General features: G+C 43.9%; 1 protein-coding gene across 1 annotated transcript in view; it reads right to left on the reverse strand.

The window, feature by feature from the left end:
* The window catches only part of LIPI (lipase I), a 61874-nt gene extending 43198 nt beyond the window's left edge, over positions 1 to 18676 (reverse strand). Inside the window, exon 1 of the mRNA XM_073617047.1 lies at positions 18220 to 18676. Coding sequence (XP_073473148.1) covers positions 18220 to 18364 — 145 coding nt within the window. The 5' untranslated portion in view covers positions 18365 to 18676. The remainder of the gene's footprint in view (positions 1 to 18219) is intronic.
* Between the last annotated feature and the right edge of the window lie 275 nt (positions 18677 to 18951).

Genomic DNA, 18951 nt, shown 5'->3' on the forward strand with positions numbered 1-18951 from the left:
ACTCCACCCCCTATATGGTAATGGATAGATTCATACAAAGCATGCATAGCATGAATTTATCCACGACCACCCCCTATTCATGCATCCAGCCCCTTTCAGGGCACCGGGTGCATTAATTATAGCGGCAGGTTTTTTTTTGAAGCACCTGATTAGAGCCAGAGGCTCTAATAGCCTTCAAAATTGGGTGGGCTCGGGACACAGAGAATGCGCTCTGATCCCACCCAGGTGTGTTACAACAGCGAATGAAAATTTCCTGTTGAAACACTGATCCTCAATCTGGCCAATCAGAAGCGGGTGTGAGACCCGTGAGAAAGAGAAGATTCCCTATTGGCCGCCGAGAAGGAGGAGGGAGGAAAGGGGAAGCCACGTGTTGACCTGGAGAATGAGAGGTCGCAGGAGCACAGCAGGAGAACGGGCGGCCGCCAAGCAGGGGAAGCCGTCGGTGATGGATAAGTGCTACCGACCGACCCAGGCATACTGTTTGCCACCCCCCCAAAAAAAAAAAAAAAAAAAAGAATTCCCCCGGCCGCCACTGGTATTGAGATTGGCACATGGACACTTACTCTCAGCACACACCAACTGGGTGTCCAGTGTGGCTCGCTGCTGTGAATGAGTCAATGAGCAAAACAAAGTCAATGTAAGAATGTTAAGAAAAAAAAAAAGGGGGGGGTTTGTTATGCCAGAAGACCTTTTTTTATAACAAAAAGTAATTTGTTTGAGCCTACCTTCATTTTTGGATGCCGATAATATTTCCAAGCCTCTTGGAGAAACTGGCTTAGCAACAAAACTGTTGAAAAAAATTACTGGCAAGCTGCCATACATTGACTTACCAGAACAAATATGTTGCTTTTACAATGTTACTCACACATTGCAAAGGGCACATAAAATAAATGTACATTTATACAAAACGGAATGTCATTCAAAGAATGCCTCTTTATTTGTAACATATTTATGCAAATTTTGTATAAAGACCGGTTTACACAGGGCTGTTAATTGTATGTCACAAGACTATAATGACCATAGATCTCCTTGGCATAGGACAGACAAGCTCATGAAAATTTCACCTGAAGGTCTATTTTAGAAGCTCAGAGAGGGTACCGTAAAACAGCTATATTTTCACCAATTGCCAAAATTCAACTATTTGTATCATTTATTAACATCCAACAATTGCATGATACTGCTAGATGAGATAATTGTCCTGAGACTAAATGAAAAAAAAAAAAAAAAAACAATTGTAACCATTTACTTAAAATTATCCAGTGAAACGCATCGGCACATAATTGGGTGTTCAAAGTGAACAGCAATTTGCTTTTTGCAAGATTGTATAACTGAAGTGAATATTCGATGGCCCGGGTCCAGCATTGCTTCCACTCCTTATGTGCCACTCTGTAAGCAACCAGTATTTGCAATAAAGTCATGGGGAATTCCACAACAAGCTGCTGAGACATTTGCCTAAAGCTGGCCATAAACAGTAGAATTTCTTTTGAACGTTTGTACCGAAATTCTGAAAAATTATTTGTCAGAGCATTCGATCTAGCCATCATTGAGTCAACCAATTTAATTCAAAAGACCTTAAAAATTTTTCTGAGACTTGCTACTTGAATGGAATCCCAGATGTATTAAACAGGTTTTTATTGTGCATAGAACATGCACATTACAATATATTAGACAAAATAAAAGAAGGTAGTAAATTATTTCTTAATCATTGACATCATCCATCACCTAGACTCTGTGACCTTTGGAAGTACCACCACCAACACAGAACAGAGTGCTCACTTATCCGCTAGTACAGACCTCCTATTACAGAAGGTCAGTGACACTTGTGGCTAAACACCCAGCATGGGCCTTTGGTATCAGAGGGTCCTCTCACAGCATCCCACCAACCGTCCATAGAGTGGTGTGACAAGTAAACCTCATATTATTCCAGGCATCGATTGCAGTTTGCCAACACTTGTAAAGATCAGTTGGTCTGCTCACACAACTTGCCGTGGGGCTCCTTGATAGACTTCAGAGTCTAGGTGGCAGATGGTGTCAAGGATTAAGACTTTTTTCATAACCTTCTTTTATTTCTGGACTTTTTTTAATGTTACTGATGGTATAATCAATTAAATAGAGCAACTCTGCTATTGTTGACTGTGTTTGTATCTCACAGAAGAGTTGCTGCTTTAAAAATGTGGCATTTGTTTTAATTAGCGCAGTTTCTACTTGTTTTACTTTACATTACAATATATAAAATTCTTCCTAAACGAAAACCTCACAGTTAAAATTCTGTTTGGTCAAAAAAAAGAAATTCCATCCTGCTCCTTCAAATTTTTTCATTACTACGATCGAAAACAATCATCAATTTGACCCCACTAACTGAAAATGGAAAAAATAAACCAAAATACAGTAATAGCATTTTGATTAAAAAATATTGTATGGCCAGTTTAACCTCTTGACGCCGGCCACAAGCAAATATGCAGCCTTTCAGAGGGTGGGCCTTGGCGTCAAGTGGCCGCATTTTTGCGTGCAATGTTGCAAAAACAGCTGTGCTGAGAGCACTCGACCTGCATGCTCCCGGCGGCTAACGGAAAGCTCCCAATCACTGTTTGCTATTGGGAGCTTTCCGATCATGTGACCACTGTGACAGCCAATAACGGTGGCCACATGATCATAAACACCGCCCTGCCTCCTGGCATTCTACACCCCTTAGGTGCCAGCTCTAAGGGGTTAACATTGTTAGGAACTGAGCTGCTTAGCAGTGGTAGAAAATGGATAATTAGCTCAGCCTTTGTGCAGTATATATAATTAGCTATTTTAGGGGCACTTTACATGGCCTTAGACTATCTAAGATTTGGCCAGTTTTTAGGTCTCCAAAGCTTCAGAACTTCATAAAGTAGCTACAATTTCACCAGACCAGCAGCTGTAATTATTATTCAACCTGCATGTACCAAATTAGATAGGTGTAATCATGTGCTGCTTAAGGACCACTGAACTACTTTGCAGCAGTCATTTGTGGTAGCTGGGGAATCATTGTCAGAAAAACTGCAATTCAGGTAATAAAATTCTGTGTTCTAGCACAGACTTTAAACTTGTGGAAAGGGTCTAATTCCGCAGACTGGAATGGGACCAGCTGTAAAGCCAGCAGTTTTCCCAAGATGGCATTAAAGCAATAAGCGAGAGGATGATTAGAGGACATTTCTGCCCCAGCCATGAAAAGCATGCTGCTGGAGATGGCAAGGTGATTATAGGAGAAGTCTACAAAAGTCTTCACTTGACCCTCCTCAACATGGCCTCATGACTCTCGTCTTCACTTGGCATACATGGCATATCCTAAGCCTCTGAAACTGCTTAGGAGACTCCTTGCCTGTCACGACGGGCCAGAGATGTCGCAGAAAATGCAGAAGGAGAATTTTGTGGTGGGGGTGGATGCAAAGAATGAAGAGTGTAGACCTTTTGCTGCTGGCTTGTCTTATTAATGTATTGCTCCCACCGAGCGCTACAATGCAGTCACGTGTCTCTGAATGCATGTAGTACCCAAATGGCTTGTACTTGACTGATATGCTGCAAACCACAACAGGGCTGTTATGTTAATAAAGGCCTACACTGCAGAGCCCTGTGGACTAGCCCTGGGGACAGCAGTGCCCTGCACCTGTAGGCAGTGCCGTAATATTGGTTATGATAGCTGCTCCCTCTAGTCCTCTGCAAACTGCCCCTACTTATAATCCTCCATCGATGCTGTTCTGCATCTCTCTCAGCACTTTCCTGCTCTCCAATTAGTGGTATCCATATACAATTTGTCACCTCATCATCTACCCCCCTACTCATCACTGGAGCCCACTTCAGTAATCTCCAGCTGCTGGATAATCACTGCCTCTTAATGCCCTCAGTATCTGAAAGCAAAAATGCTTGTGCACAGGGCTGCTGTTAGAAATCCCGGGGCCCCATACAGCCTACCTGACAGGCCACCCCCCCCCCCCGACAGTGACTAAGGACATATATCAGTCCCTTTCTCTGTAATATCAACTGTATAGAAGAATAGGAAGCGCTCTGAGGCTTCCTGCTCATTCACAAACTGAAGCATAGTAAATGCAGTTTGCTATGCTTCAGTGATGAATGGACACAAGTGATTGGTACAGATTACTTACGGTGTTCATTTGGGAAAGGACGGCACCAGCAGCTGCCGGCGGGAGAGTAGAGGAGGGAAGTTGGAAGTGCTGTGAGGGAAAGGAGCACACAGGGGGGCTCGGGCAGCAGATGGAAGCCGCACATGTACTTGAACCAATCCCCCTGCAGTGCAGCTGGAAGGAGAAAGAGTAGGAGAGACTGGGCAGCACTGCAGGGGAGGCAGAAGACAATTGGTGTCTGCAATAAGACAGTACAGCTGGCCCTCAGCAGGTGCCCAGGCTCCTCTTTTGAACTGATGGGGCCCGGGCCCAGTACAGGATGACTGGCTGTACTGCCTTATCAGTAGCCTTTCTCGTGGATGACCAAGACCATCCTCCTACAGTAAGTCAGTGATTGCATGACCACATAATTTTTATTTGCCCATTTGTGGGGCTAGAGCAGAAGTAGCAGGAGATAAGCAAAAGGGCACATTAACAGCAAATGCAAACCACCAGAGATGGTGCAAGGATTTTTGACACCCTAGGCAAAACCTAATTTTGCCGCCCCCATATACTTCACCCCCTTTGCCCTGCCCATGTATACCCCACCTTTTTAATGTAGCGCCCATTAAATGCAGCTTCACCAGCGCCCATCAAATGCAGCCTCACCAGCGCCCATCAAATGCAGCTTCACCAGCGCCCATCAAATGCAGCTTCACCAGCGCCCATCAAATGCAGCCTCACCAGCGCCCATCAGTGAATGTTTGCTTGCTTCCATACATTCGGGAGTTGGGACACAGATGCAGTCCTCCACCGCCGCTGCGCCTCTGACACTATGTGCGAACGGAGCGGCGGCTGCCTGCTGATGCTGGAGACTTAGTTGCTTGCTGCAGAGAGAAGAGAGTAGGAGCACCAGTGGCCGGGCACCCTAGGCAGCAGTGCGCCTAGGCGGCTGCCTAGTTCGCCTAGTGGTAGCACCGGCCCTGCAAACCACTGGCTGTGGGATTAGCAAAAGTGATGGAAGAAGAGTGTGCATTAACAGCAGTTGCTGACAACTGCCTGCTGTGCACCTGGGAGGAGGAAGAAGAGGAAGGCTTTGTTAGCCACTCAACTACCTTCTGCGTATGCTATAGCTGTAAAGTACATCTACTCTCTGATAGAAAATGCAACCATACCTTTACTTTAGATGGTGCAGCCTGGCCACCGCTTTATTCTGCAGAATCTGCTTGCCTTCTGCTACTTCCACATGCAGAGCCACTGCCTCTCACTTTAGGCCTGCCTAAATTTTTTTTTTTATTATTAAAAAGGATTGACTCATTTTAAATGGTAGCTATGGCAATAGTGGGGACAAATACGTGGTGGTCTTTTGCCCCCTACTTTTCTGTATAAGTATACAGGGATGTGATGTGTACAGAGGGTAGCTTTGCCTGTGTCAATTACCTAGCAGAAAATAAAAAAGTGTTTAAGAAAGAAAAGACCACACACAAAGAAAACGGAAAAAAAAAAAAAAAAAAAAACACACCAAAAGAAAACTGCAAGGAGTTGTTTTGGGGAATTCAGCAGCTAAGATTTAGTTAAGCAAATTTCTACATAAATTCACTGAAACTGCAAAACCGAAAAACCCTGCAGATGTGCCACAAACCCATTGTGTGGGAAAACCGGACTTCTTTCTTACTAGAAATCCAGCATCCTTGTAATTTTCTGTGGACTATAGAATACCTCCTGTCAATGTAGAGGTGTTTGTAGTCCAAGGCAGGAGAGCAGCCTAGAATGACAATTCAGCTCCACCATAAAATTTGGTGACTGTCACTCTAGGACAGGAATTAGTGGTAGAAATCACTAGGTGAAAAAAAAAAAAATAAATAAAAAAAACACAACACACACACACTTTAAAATGACTAGTGTTATATATTATGGTTCTGCTACACACTAGCCCAATTCCCTACTGCTGAAAGTCTGGCAATGCTTCTTGCCTGTCTGGTAGTTTGGAATTCCAGGGACACAGAGCTATACATCTTATTATATTATTGTTCCCGTAAATGCATTTCAACTGAAATATGACTCAACTTAAAATCCTGATGCTAGGAATCAGAGCTACATTTCTGAATTCTATAGAATTCAGTACACATACGGCTCTGCAAATTACACATCCATCGCCTAGTACAGTAAACACTGGGAACATGAGAGTCTACTGTACTGAATTTCACTAGTGAAACAACTGTGCAAACAACACAAAGCCGCTTATGTCATCTAACATGGTTTCTCCAAGTGCCAGAGGTCAACTGTTCTGTTTTTCACATGGCACAATGCCACATGTCAGAAAGGAAAGGGTCTGACACAGCAACCCACAAAGTTACAACTGTTCTTCTCCAAGACAAGCTAGAGAACAGAGAACTGAGAAAAAAACTGTTAAAGATGGTCCGAACACCCCCAATTCGGTTCGCGCCAGAACTCTCGAACATTGCAAAAGTTTGGAAACGAACGTCAAACCCCATTAAAGTCTATGGGACCCGATCTTGAAAAATCAAAAGTCCACATTTTGAAGGCTTATATACAAGTTATTGAACATAAGAAGGGTATGTGGGGGGGGTGGCTACTGCCCTGGGGGAATTTTAATGATCCTTAAAGTGAAACAATAAAAATGAAAAATTCCTTTACATATAGTGCCTGGGGGGGTCCCCTTAGTCTGTAAAGTGGCGCATTTGCACCGTGTATAGAACCGGCTGCAGCAAAACTGACATTTATAAAGAGAAAAAAAAAAATGACATTAAGACCCCTTTTCACATTGTGCTGCCTCGGGCGTCAGCGGTAAAGCGACACTATTTTTAGCGCCGCTTTACCGTTGTTTTAGCAGCGCTATTCGGCCACTAGCGGGGAGGTTTTAACCCCCGCTAGCGGCCGAAAAGGGGTTAAATCCGCCCGTAAAACGCAGCTGCGTTTTGCTGGCGGTGTAGCAGCGCTGCCCCATTGTTTTCAATGGGCAGGGGCGCTTTAGGAGCGGTGAGTTCACCGCTCCTAATGCGCTGCAAAGAAGCCGCTTTCAGGACTTTTTATGATGCCCTGCCAGCGCAGCGCCCCAGTGTGAAAGCACCTGGGCTTTCACACTGGGTTTGCAGCGGAGGCTTTTTTCAGGCGCTTTACAGGCGCAATTTTTAGCACTAAAGCGACTGAAAAACGCCTCCAGTGTGAAAGGGGTCTTAAATTGATTTTCTCTGCAAGCTTTCTTTATTTTGTAAACAAACAGCTGCTTGGGAAGCCAGTCTGTATGATGAGGCCACAATTTAGTGCCCTCGAAACAAGATTTGAGATTTTACGGATAAGTTCTGGTGTCTCTTCGGCAGACTTTGGATGGAAATACATTTTTGCACCACATTGAGCAAGCCTTATGTGAAGAAGTCAACTTATAGTACACTCAGGCCAAGATTAACATTTTTTTTTTTTTTTTTTTTTAGACAAAGTCTGGTGTCTTTCGCAAACTTTGTATAGAAGTAACAGGTGCGGAAAATTGGGCTTTGGGTGTTGGTGGTGCCTTCACCCGAAACCTTCTAGAGGTACTCTTGATAACAGCAAGAATTGGCCTTGCTGTCAAAAAATGTAAAAATTTGACGCCCGTCACACAGTTGCGGAAAAATTGATCTTTGGGTGTTAATTGTGCCCATGAAACCTATACTAAAAATTTACTTCAAGATACAATCAACACCCACAAAACTAGTTTATCAGTGTTCTCCCCTCTCTGTAGGCTCATGTTACTCCCTTCCTCTACCTCAGAATCAAGCAATGTCTGTGCATCCTCAAGAAGCAAGTGGCTTCCCCAGTGTTCAAATAATTCAACTGATTCCTCCATGCATGATGCTGGGGCTATAGCAGGAGTATCTGTGGACAAAGAGGCAGAATAAGCCGCTCTGGCAGCTGTGGTGGACTGCACTAGTGTCAGTTGGGTCATAGAGGATGATGATAGTTTAGTAAGCCCGTGCTATCCAGCTACAGCATGCAGAGGAGGTCGTGGACTGTGCACTAGTGTCAGCTTGGGTCATAGAGGATGAGGATGATGGTTTAGTAAACTAGTCCACCTCCTCTGTATGCTGGATAGCACGGGCAACATCACTAAATAGAGACAAATGTGCTCTGCCTGAGGACAGACCACGTCCACCTTTGCCTGTGAACACAGATGTTTCTGACCACCTCATAGTGGCATGGGAACGTCTGCCTCTCCTTGTTGGCTTTCCAGACATGATTTGGGGTGGGGGCTTATTAACCAAATTTTATAGAAACTGGGAAATGTGTGATTGGATGCACTTTTATGAATGAAAAGTGGTGTTTGGTGAACTTTTAAATTGAGGGCTGGCCCTGACAGAAATGTAAAAACTATAAAAAAAAAAATTATATAAAAAAGGGGAAACACAGCGTCGCAGTCAGAAAAACTGTGGCTGACAATTTAAAAAAATGGAGGCAGGCAGGGGACAAAAAAAAAAAAAAAAAAGGAAAGGGTATACAGCACTAAATGGTATGTAAAGTACTACACTAACACTCTACACTCAGTCACACCCTGTCACACTGGGGCGCTTTTCAGGAGCTTTAGCGCTAAAAATAGCGCCTGAAAAGCACCTCTCAAGCCACCCCAGTGTGAAAGCCTGAGTGCTTTCATACTGGCACGGTGCGCTTGCAGGACAGGAAAAAAGGTCCTGCAAGCAGCATCTTTGGGGCGGTGCGGGAGCGGTGTATACACTGCTCCTCCACCACCCCTGCCCATTGAAATGAATGGGCAGTGCTGACGAAGCACCTGCAAAGCGATTGGGCAGCGCTGCAAAATGGCCGCTAACAACCCTTTCCTCGGCCGCTAGCGGCCGTTAAAAGCGGGGTTTTAAAAGCGCCCCGCTAATGGCCGAAATAGAACTATAACAGCGGTAAAGCGCCGCTAGTTTTGCAAGGCTTCAGCCAATCAGGGTCCTAGAATGCACTGTGCATTGTGGGGTGTTTGCCGAACCGGCCAACAGGCTATAGTCAGGCCGAACCTTTGCTCAGCGGCATGTACGTGCCATTGCTTCAGTGCGCATGTGCCGATGACAATGGCAAATGCAGATACAGGGGATATCTCCTAAACCATGCAGGTTTAGGAGATATCCAGGGTAGCTACAGGTAAGCCTTATTATAGGCTTACCTGTAGTAAAAAGTGATTGTAAAGGGTTTAAATCCACTTTAGAGACAACCACTGCATAAAAACAGACTTGTGGTTTGTATATTTTGTGCAATATATGTTCAAGCTGACCAGCTTTATCAAAAAGTGATCCCATCTTTGCTAGTAACTACTGTACCAGCAAAATGCCAAATACCTGCATGCATATACTGTGCTGTGCACAGTGGTGGAAATACCAGGGTCGCAAAGGTCGCACTTGTGACCGGGCCCTAGCAATCCATCACCATGGAAGGAGGCTAAGATGGCAGGAAGGGGGCCCGCTGCAGAACACGTGAAATGGTCCCACTTCGGGACTATAATAAAGAGCCCCGTGACAGGGGGTAAAGGGCTCCGGACAAATGGAAAGGGGGGCCTTTATGGTTTCTTGCATTGGGGCCCTAAGGGTTCTAGTTAGCCCTCTGGCTGTGCATATATTTAAGTGGACTTATACTGCCAAAGTGTGGTACACCAACACAAGTGTACCTGTATCCTGGATCCTTTGTATACACAATGGCTGCTTCACAGCCCTGCCTTCTCTTCTAACTGACAGACTCTCGGCGGCTGCAGCAGTTTTCCTGGTGAATCCCATCCACCGCTCCTCTATTCCAGAAACTGCTCCTTGTGCCTGTCTTGATTATAAGCCGTACTGCATCCAGTGCTTGTGAATGCAATTTACATTTTATTTTTGTTTTTTACTAAAAAAAAAAAAAAAAAAAAAAAAAATAATAAAACTTTATTACACTATATGGCCTTTTTCCTTCCCCTCTCTTTTCACAGTGCTTGGGTTCCCAGCCCAGAAGTGGAGGCAGCCCAGCTTAGTTAGTCGACCATTTATCTAGATCACATCCACACCTCCGGGTTGTTTCCATTATTGTTACATGGCATTTATATTTGGGACTTGGGAGAGGATAACAAATAGTTCTAAGTCCAAATGTCCAAATGTCAGATGAAGGCATGATATCATATTTTAAACACTTTACAGTCATTTTACATCTCCTATTTTACACATGCAGGTTTTTGCTGAACACATACTTCTCTTTAAATGAACTCCGTGGACTTTCATTTAAGGGGCAATTCTGGCAACTCTTGTGTAAGTGGGCCTCCACCTTCGGTGACAAGAGACCTCCTTACATCACAGCCCGCAGCGTTCCCCCTTTGCACTGTAAGGGGGAACCCTGCAGACTCAGATGTAATGGGGACTGGTGCAGACTTTAATGTAAGGGTGAGCTCTGGGGACTCTTTTGTAAAGAGGAAGTCTCTCTGGGGGTAACGTGGAGCAGGCACTCTCTCTCTCTGGGGGCAACATGGAGCAGGCTCTCTCTCCCGCTCTCTCTTTGGGGGCAACGTGGAGCAGGCTCGCTCTCTCTCTCTCTGGGGGCAACAAGGAGCAGGCTCTCTCTCTCTGGGGACAATGTGGCACAGGCTCGCTCTCTCTGGGGACAACGTTGTGTAGGCTCACTCTCTCTCTCTGGGGGCAATACGGAGCAGGCTCGCTCTCTCTCTGAGGGCAGCATGGCGCAAGCTCGCTCCCTCTGGGGGCAACGGCTCGCTCTCCCTCTGGGGGCAACATGGCGCAGGCTTGCTCTCCCTCTGGGGGCAACGTGGCGCAGGCTCGCTTGCTCTCTCTGGGGGCAACGTGGCGCAGGCTCGCTCTCTCGGGGAAACGTGGAGCAGGCTCGCTCTCTCTCTCTCTGGGGGCAACGTGGAGCAGGCTTGCTCTCTCTCTCTCTCTCTCTCTGGGGGCAATGTGGAGCAAGCTCTCTCTCTCCCTGGGGGCAATGTGGAGCAAGCTCTCTCTCTCCCTGGGGGCAATGTGGAGCAAGCTCTCTCTCTCACTGGGGGCAATGTGGAGCAAGCTCTCTAGAAGCAATGTGGAGCAAGCTCTCCCTCTCTAGAGGCAATGTGGAGCAAGCTCTCTCTCTCCCTGGGGGCAATGTGGAGCAAGCTCTCGCTCTCTCTGGGGCAATGTGGAGCAAGCTCTCGCTCTCTCTGGGAGCAATTTGGAGTAAGCTCTCTCTCTTTCTGGGCGCAATGTGGAGCAAGCTCTCGCTCTCTCTGGGAGCAATTTGGAGTATATGTCCTTTTCTTTGGCTCCATCCCACGTGGCTGACAGAAGGTAGCATTCAGATTTTGACTGGCAAAGATAGTGGCCTCCTGGGAAAGGTTGATGACGATATGACATGGGTGAGTGCAGGGAGTTTGAGAGTGTCCATACCGAGCAGTAATTATTCAGTGTATTTAACATACTATAAAGCAGGAAAATACCACTGTACAGTATGGGGATATACCACTACACACCTTCCACAGGAGGATTATATGATTTTATAACACTACACATACATAGGTGCATGCCTACTTCAGACTATACCACTACACACACTATACAGGGGATCACCTGGGAATATACCACCACACACACACACACACACTATCTGGGGGGATTGTTACCCGAGAATTATATACAGTACATCTACATACTTTACAGGGGGGGGGGGGGGATTACAATTTTAACAAAAAATTGTTTGCGTGTTTATTTTATTTATTGCCATAAAACGGCCCACCAAAATTCTCAGCACCAGACCCATGCTCTTAATCTGGCCCTGCCCATACCCTATACCTTTTAAAGCTGACATCAATGCAAACAACTAAATACACAGATGAAAATCCATGCCAATTATTACTGCCTGTTGTAGAGACTGGAAGTAATACAGGTTTGTAGAATGGGAAAAAAGGGGTTTGGGACCTTATATGAGACTCATATGTACACTCATACACATGTGCCTCCATCCCTAGTGGTATGGAATGGAAAAAAAAGAGGTTGGGACTTTGAATGAGGCATATTGAACAATGATTAATTATTAAACATATACTGTATTTATTTGTTCCTTCTACAACGGTGATTTTCCGAGGATATGACAGTAGGTACACAGATGCACCATGTCCTACAGATGGTCTACCATGCTTTTAATGCAATATATTTTAGACCCAACATGCTATATAGTCCGAAAGGGAATCCTGTCATCGAGGATATTCATCCACACCATGTTATGTTATGTGTCATGTCATTTATGTTACAATCATGTTTTATTGCAAAATTTGTAATTATGCATGTACCTACTGTCATATACTTGGAAAATCACCATTGTAGATGGAAAAAATGAATATATGTTTAATAATTATTCAACAATATGCCTCATTCAAAGTCCCAACCTCTTTTTTCCATTCTGTAATGCAGGTTTGTTACCATAGCAGACATGAAAGTAAAATGAGGGGTCATACTACTTGCAGTTTATCTGTCTTTGTGCCACAGATCATGCGCTGTAATCCAATAGACTGTTAGTAAATGATTAATCCACACAGTGCCATATTTAATTTGTCGGGGATGAATACTGCTCAGGTCTGACATCTTTCTGTGTCACTCCCTTTTCCTGGTATGTGAGCAAGGAAATCACCTGTAAAGAATTATGATGGCTGACACTGTATTCACTTGCAGTTTTCTATTTTAACTGCCATTTTGGGCTGATGGTTTTCTTATGGAGGACTGAGTGCCAAAATTTTGGCTTTTACTAAACTCCCAGAAGGTTCGTAGTATAGTGAACCTATCATTTAGGATTGAGAAAATTATACACTTGTAAATGGCACAACACAGATCTCCATACAAATCATTACAGCTCTCATGCGGGTTTTAGTGTTTTTTGCACTCCTGCTTGCTTCCTAGGGGAACGGCCCCCACCCCAGTTGTCAGCAGCACTTCACTTAGCGTGTTAGCGTAAGAACAGCTCAGCTTCCTCACCTGGTCAGGGCTTTGTGCACACTGAAAAGGAGCAGGCACAACTTTGCTACTCTAATGCCCCTTACACACGGTCGGATTTTCCGACGGAAAATGTTTGATAGGAGCTTGTAGTCGGAAATTCCAACCGTGTGTAGGCTCCATCGGACATTTTCCATCAAAATTTCCGTCACACAAAATTTGAGATCTGGATCTCAAATTTTCAGACAACAAAATCCGTTGTCGGAAATTCCAATCGTGTGCACACAATTCCGACGCACAAAGTTCCACGCATGCTCGGAATCAAGCAGAAGAGCCGCACTGGCTATTGAACTTCATTTTTCTTGGCTTTTCGTACGTGTTGTACGTCACCGCGTTCTTGACGTTCGGAATTTCCAACAAGATTTGTGTGACCGTGTGTGTGCAAGACAAGTTTGAGCCAACATCCGTTGTAAAAAAACCATGGATTTTGTTGTATTGTTTTCTGACAGCAGGGAGATTACGCCGCTGTTAGAAAACACTGATCAGTGTTGCTGCCTATAGCCAGGGGCACTGATTGTTCGGGAAAAACCCAATAGATCGACTTGTGTATAACCATCCTGCTCATACTGTACATGGATCAAGTTTCAGCTGGTCCCTGCTTAACCGGACAAATTTTGGTGCAAGGTTGGCTTTAGTTCCAAATCCTTCATCTTCACAATGTGAACATGCCCTTGAGGCATTCATGATCTCAAATGACACTGTGCAACAATGCCCAAGAGCAACACAAGCTTTCAAATTTCAGTGTGGCACATAGGCCAAATAATACCAACACTTTCCTTAAAATGCAATTCCCACTAAAAACTGGTGTGGAAAATGTTCAGAAGGATTAGAACCCATGACAGGTCTTTAATGGTTTCCAGTTCTCACTCTAGGGGGAGGGGGGGGGTCACCAGGACAGAAAATGAAAGTCTCCTCTATATGTACACAATGGGCAATAAAACCCTGACCCAAGCCCACTGCAAAATTAGTTTAGTGGCAAATTTAACCCACATCAATACATTGAGTTTAAGTAAATGGTGGTTTGAGCATAAATGAGCATACAGAAGGTAGGTTTAGACACAATCTATTAGACAGTATAATCACTATGCCAAAGTAACTTAGAATAGAGTTCTGTACCACTGGACTGGAATCGATAAATCAGAAAAGTCAGTAATAAACAGTGCATATAAGCATTAACTGCTATGTGAATAAAAATACTATAACTAGTCTAGAGTGCATTCTAGAAGAATGGCTAGGATAGGATAGGCTAGGATATGGTGCAATATTCCCTGAGAGGTACCTCTTAGCATAAGCAATATGCAAAGGTCTTTGTGCAGCAGCTGTAATCGGACAAACTGTAGTCTTTAGCCAGCTAGCGCTGGGGCCCAATTGTACCATTGGTGCATATGAGAATAGTCACAGTCAAGCCTGCAGACAGCAATAAGGCTACTAGATGGCTGTATGGTCAGTTACTAAAGAGCTCAGTCTCTCTAGCAGCAGATATAAATCCCCACAGCAGCAGCTCACCAACCCCAGCAAAATTGCAGCTCACCATCTGGTCACACACAGGTTGGTGCACTTTCTGCTCTACACCTAGGTGACTCAAGACTGTCGGCACCCCTGAACTCAGCACTTCAGATCCTTCACAGGCTGCTGACATGCAGCAGCGAAGGTGCACACTCTCTGGTTTCCCTCACGGCAAGAAGAAGCTGTGTCCCTCACAGCTGGGAAAATGTAGCTCTTTTCCCTCCGCTCAGCAATCTCATATCTGGTGAATGCAGCTCAAAGGCTCTTGATTACACAGTAGAGCTGCTTCTTAGGACTACAGTTCCCACAGTATATTGCTGCCTGACTCCGTCTATTAAACATTTCATGCTCAGCAGCTCCCACCTCTTGCTGATATAGTGGATAACCAGTTCAGCACCACAGGGCAGCAGCTACGAAGAGCAGCTGCAGCCAGTCTTTCTCTCACCCTCATTCATAGCCAAGCAGCTACTTTATTTTTTTTTTTAACACTTTAGATCTGGCCCTGCCCACCCGCTGCCATTCTTGCTTAAGCGAGAATGATGTGCCCCTGCTGCCTCAGCTTCCTCGGATTCCAAGTCACATATCCTAGGAGTACTGCAGGAGAAGGAAAAAACTGCAGTTTAATGGAAGGTGTTATCCCTTTCTACCACTGCCCACCATTTGAAGGGAAATTTGCTTGCACTCACTTATCACCTATGGAAGGGAATAGCTTTTCCTCCCACTGACCACCATTGGAAAGGGGGTATCTTTTCCTTCCACTTACCACCAATGTAAAGGGGCATCACTTTCTCCCACTGACCACCATTGGAAGAAGGAATCTTCACCTTCTAATTACCACCAATGGAAAGGAGCATATTTTCCTCCCACCGACCATAAATGAAGGGAAACATCTTTTACTTCCACTGACCACCAATAGTAGGGAGAATCTTTTCCCCCCAATGGCCACCAATGTAAGGTAAAATCACTACCTCTCTTACCTCCAATGCAAGAAGATATCTTTAACTTTCACTGACCACCAATAGAAGGGGGCATTCTTTTCCTCCCATAGAGCATCAATGGAAGACTTTTTTCCTTCCCATGACCATATTGGAAGTGGGAATCTTTTCTTCCCACTTACCATAAATGGAAAGGTGCATCTCATCTTCCCACTGCCCATCAATGGAGTGGGACATTTTTTCCTCCCACTTATCAATGAAAAGGCAATATGTAATATCTTCCTGACCACTGCACTCTGCTCTACATTATATACTCCTGACCTTGACTCTATACGCTGTGCATATGTAATAAACGCTTGACTACTGCACTTTATAGGCTAAAATTACATTCCATACTCTACAAGTTTAGCAACACCCCTGGATAAAAGTGTGCTCGCAAAAATGATTGGCAACCTTTCATTCGCATAGAATGGCTAATAACATAGGGAGTAATGGGACATGTAACCAACATGGATGCAAACAGTATATAAATAATTGTGTTAGTAGAGAAAACAGTGAGAACTGACTGACAGAAGTAAAAATGTTGATTATTTAAATCTTCATTTATGAATTTACACTAAATTGCTTATTATTTTAACTCAGATCTTTCTTCTCTCCCTCTTTTTTTTCCCCCCCCCTTTCTTTTTTTTTACCTTCTATATCTTAAATGGTTCATATTAATATACTTTCCTATTATTAATATTCATATTAATATACTTTGATTACTAAATGTTAATTTGGCATTAAATTAATATAACAGTGTTGTTTATGTTCAATCCAATGTATACATGTTGTAAAACATGTGCAATTATATGTGAAATACAAAACCTCATGTATGTTTAATATGTTTAAAAAAAATGTAATAAAAATGAATTGTACAATAAAACTTATTTGTTTTGAACCAGGAGAAATTTGCTTAGAGGGTGGCCCTGTCATCCCCCTTCCTTTGGATATCCTTCATCTGAATAATTGAAGAAGCAGGGCAGAAAATTGTCCAATCAGATGCAGCCACTGTTCAGGTATTCTGACAGCCGCTACCACAGCTGTCAAAATACAATAGCCCAGCAGGGGAATTCTGTATAGCCTCGATGGTGAAATCTGTTAGATTTTTTTTTCATTCAGCCCATAGACTGAACAAGAAGAAAAAAAAAATAATTGTGTATAGCCAACTTTAGCAAAGAGAAGAACAATACATTAAGCAGGGTATACAGGGTACCCAACCATCGGTACAGGGTACCCAACCATTGGTATAGAAAGAAAACTCAGATACCCGCATCCACACAAGCAATGTTAATGAATCAGTCTCCCCTCCCCGTCAAAACACACAGATCAGAGCTGCAGCCATTGGCTGCAAGAGCTGATCGCATGCTGGTTTTCCAGCGTGGCTGTTCGACAGGAGCCGGTCATTAGACTGACTTTGGTTGAACAGACAGCAGTACACGCGTACTGAAATTAATTTGGTTCCTGCTGAACCAGACGATTTCTTGTATGTGTAAACCCAACCTAAGGTTATCCTGTGCTTACTCTGAATCCCTAGTCATGTGCTTAAAAAAAAAAGTTTATTTTTTTAGTTTACTTTCCAAACAAATGGGTATTCATTCTGAATACAGGTTTACTTTATTAACCTCTTCCTGCTCACCCCCGGCATCCCTTTAATGGGGTCTTAGGGAAGGGCCAGCCGGTCATGTGACCACCATGATTGGCTGTCACAGTGACCAAGAGCAAGTCCTGCCGGCTTCCAATCATTAGTAGAGAGTGAGAGCTGTCTTTGACGGCTCGGTCACTGGGCTGGGAGAGCACACTGAGCATGCTCTCAGCACAGAAAGCTCTGCAGCCCATGGATGCATATGTGCAGCCATTAAAACCTACATTTTCTGTTGCCACACACATGTTATGTGATCAGCAAGGGATTAAAATTTGCTTTGCTAGTTGAACAGCCTCTGTGCCATTAACGGTGTACCAATATCCTCTTACAAACCTTTTTTGTGTACATAGCAAGAGAGTTTACGTATCGCATAGGAATAGAGATCAGCGAAAAAAATTGTAACTGTATCCCCAATAGGCCATACACACGATCAGAAAATCGTATGAAAAATACAGCTTTCAAAGCGATCGTACAATAATCTGATTGTTAATACAGAGCTTTTGAGAGTAGATCATGACAGTTCATCCAATATTATCCAATGGGATAAGCATGAAACTTTTGTTCGTACGATACCAGATCATACGATTTTCGTTTGATCAGTACACTTTTTGCCCGAAGATACAGTACAAATACAATACAACAAATGACATCACTTCCGAATTTGCATTCTGTCGTTTGGGGAAGTTTTATTATTTTTTATTTCACAAAAAAAGTCGTTTGAGGAAGTTTAGTAAACTTTATTTCCGATATGAGATTAGCATGCAAAAAAAAGAAAAGAAAAAGAAAAAAGGACGGACGATCATCCATCCAGTCTGATAATCCCATCGTGTGTACCAGGCATAAGGATGACGGATTTTGGCTGGCTGCTGCTACCCACTGGTGTAATGATTGCCAGCTAATCTAACAGGGACAGTCCAGGCAGGACAATGATCACCCAATGTTTGTAATGTCCCTTAGCAGATCTATATGAATACGTAAGCCAATCTCAGCAAAAACTGGAAAAGTCACACAACAGTAACACTCACCAGCCTTGACAGAGGAGATCAAACAGAAGGGAAGAACGTAGAATCCCAGGCTCAGTGTCAGCAGCATAGGGACAGATTGCCGTCCTCCCAGTGGATATGGAAGACTGGTACTCAGTAGAGGAGATTCTATGCACAGAGCTTCCATAGAATGACAACCAGGAAGTGTTCAGAAATGACACCTTCGCCTCGGCAGGCCACCTGGACTCCTCCCTGTTAGGGATAGGCAGTTTTTACAGCTGATTTCATTCCTTCTATAATTAACCACAAACTTGCTGAAATCAGAGTAACCAGCATTTCCACCTTGCAGTAGAAGGTTTTCATATGGAAATCAATCACAGATGACACACAGTGTTACTGCAAGGAATGACCAGTCTTCTACACACCTTCTCAGATAAACTTTGAATACAAAGATTCAATTCACGAAGGCACAGAACGCACTTTTTTTTTTTGTTAACTCATGCGACTGTCATTTTCAAATCTCATTGGATTCAGATGAAAAGAACTCCCCCAGGGTTCTGTGCTGGGACCAATCCTATTTAATGTATTCATAAACGACCTGGAGGATGGGATAAACAGGTCAATCTCTGTATTTGCAGACGATACTAAGCTAAGCAGGGCAATAACTTCTCCGCAGGATGTGGAAACCTTGCAAGAAGATCTGAATAAATTACTGGGGTGGGCAACTACATGGCAAATGAGGTTTAATGTAGAAAAATGTAAAAATAGGATTTT

Source organism: Aquarana catesbeiana, linkage group LG02 (assembly GCF_042186555.1).
Source record: "Aquarana catesbeiana isolate 2022-GZ linkage group LG02, ASM4218655v1, whole genome shotgun sequence".
Classification (NCBI taxonomy): domain Eukaryota; kingdom Metazoa; phylum Chordata; class Amphibia; order Anura; family Ranidae; genus Aquarana; species Aquarana catesbeiana.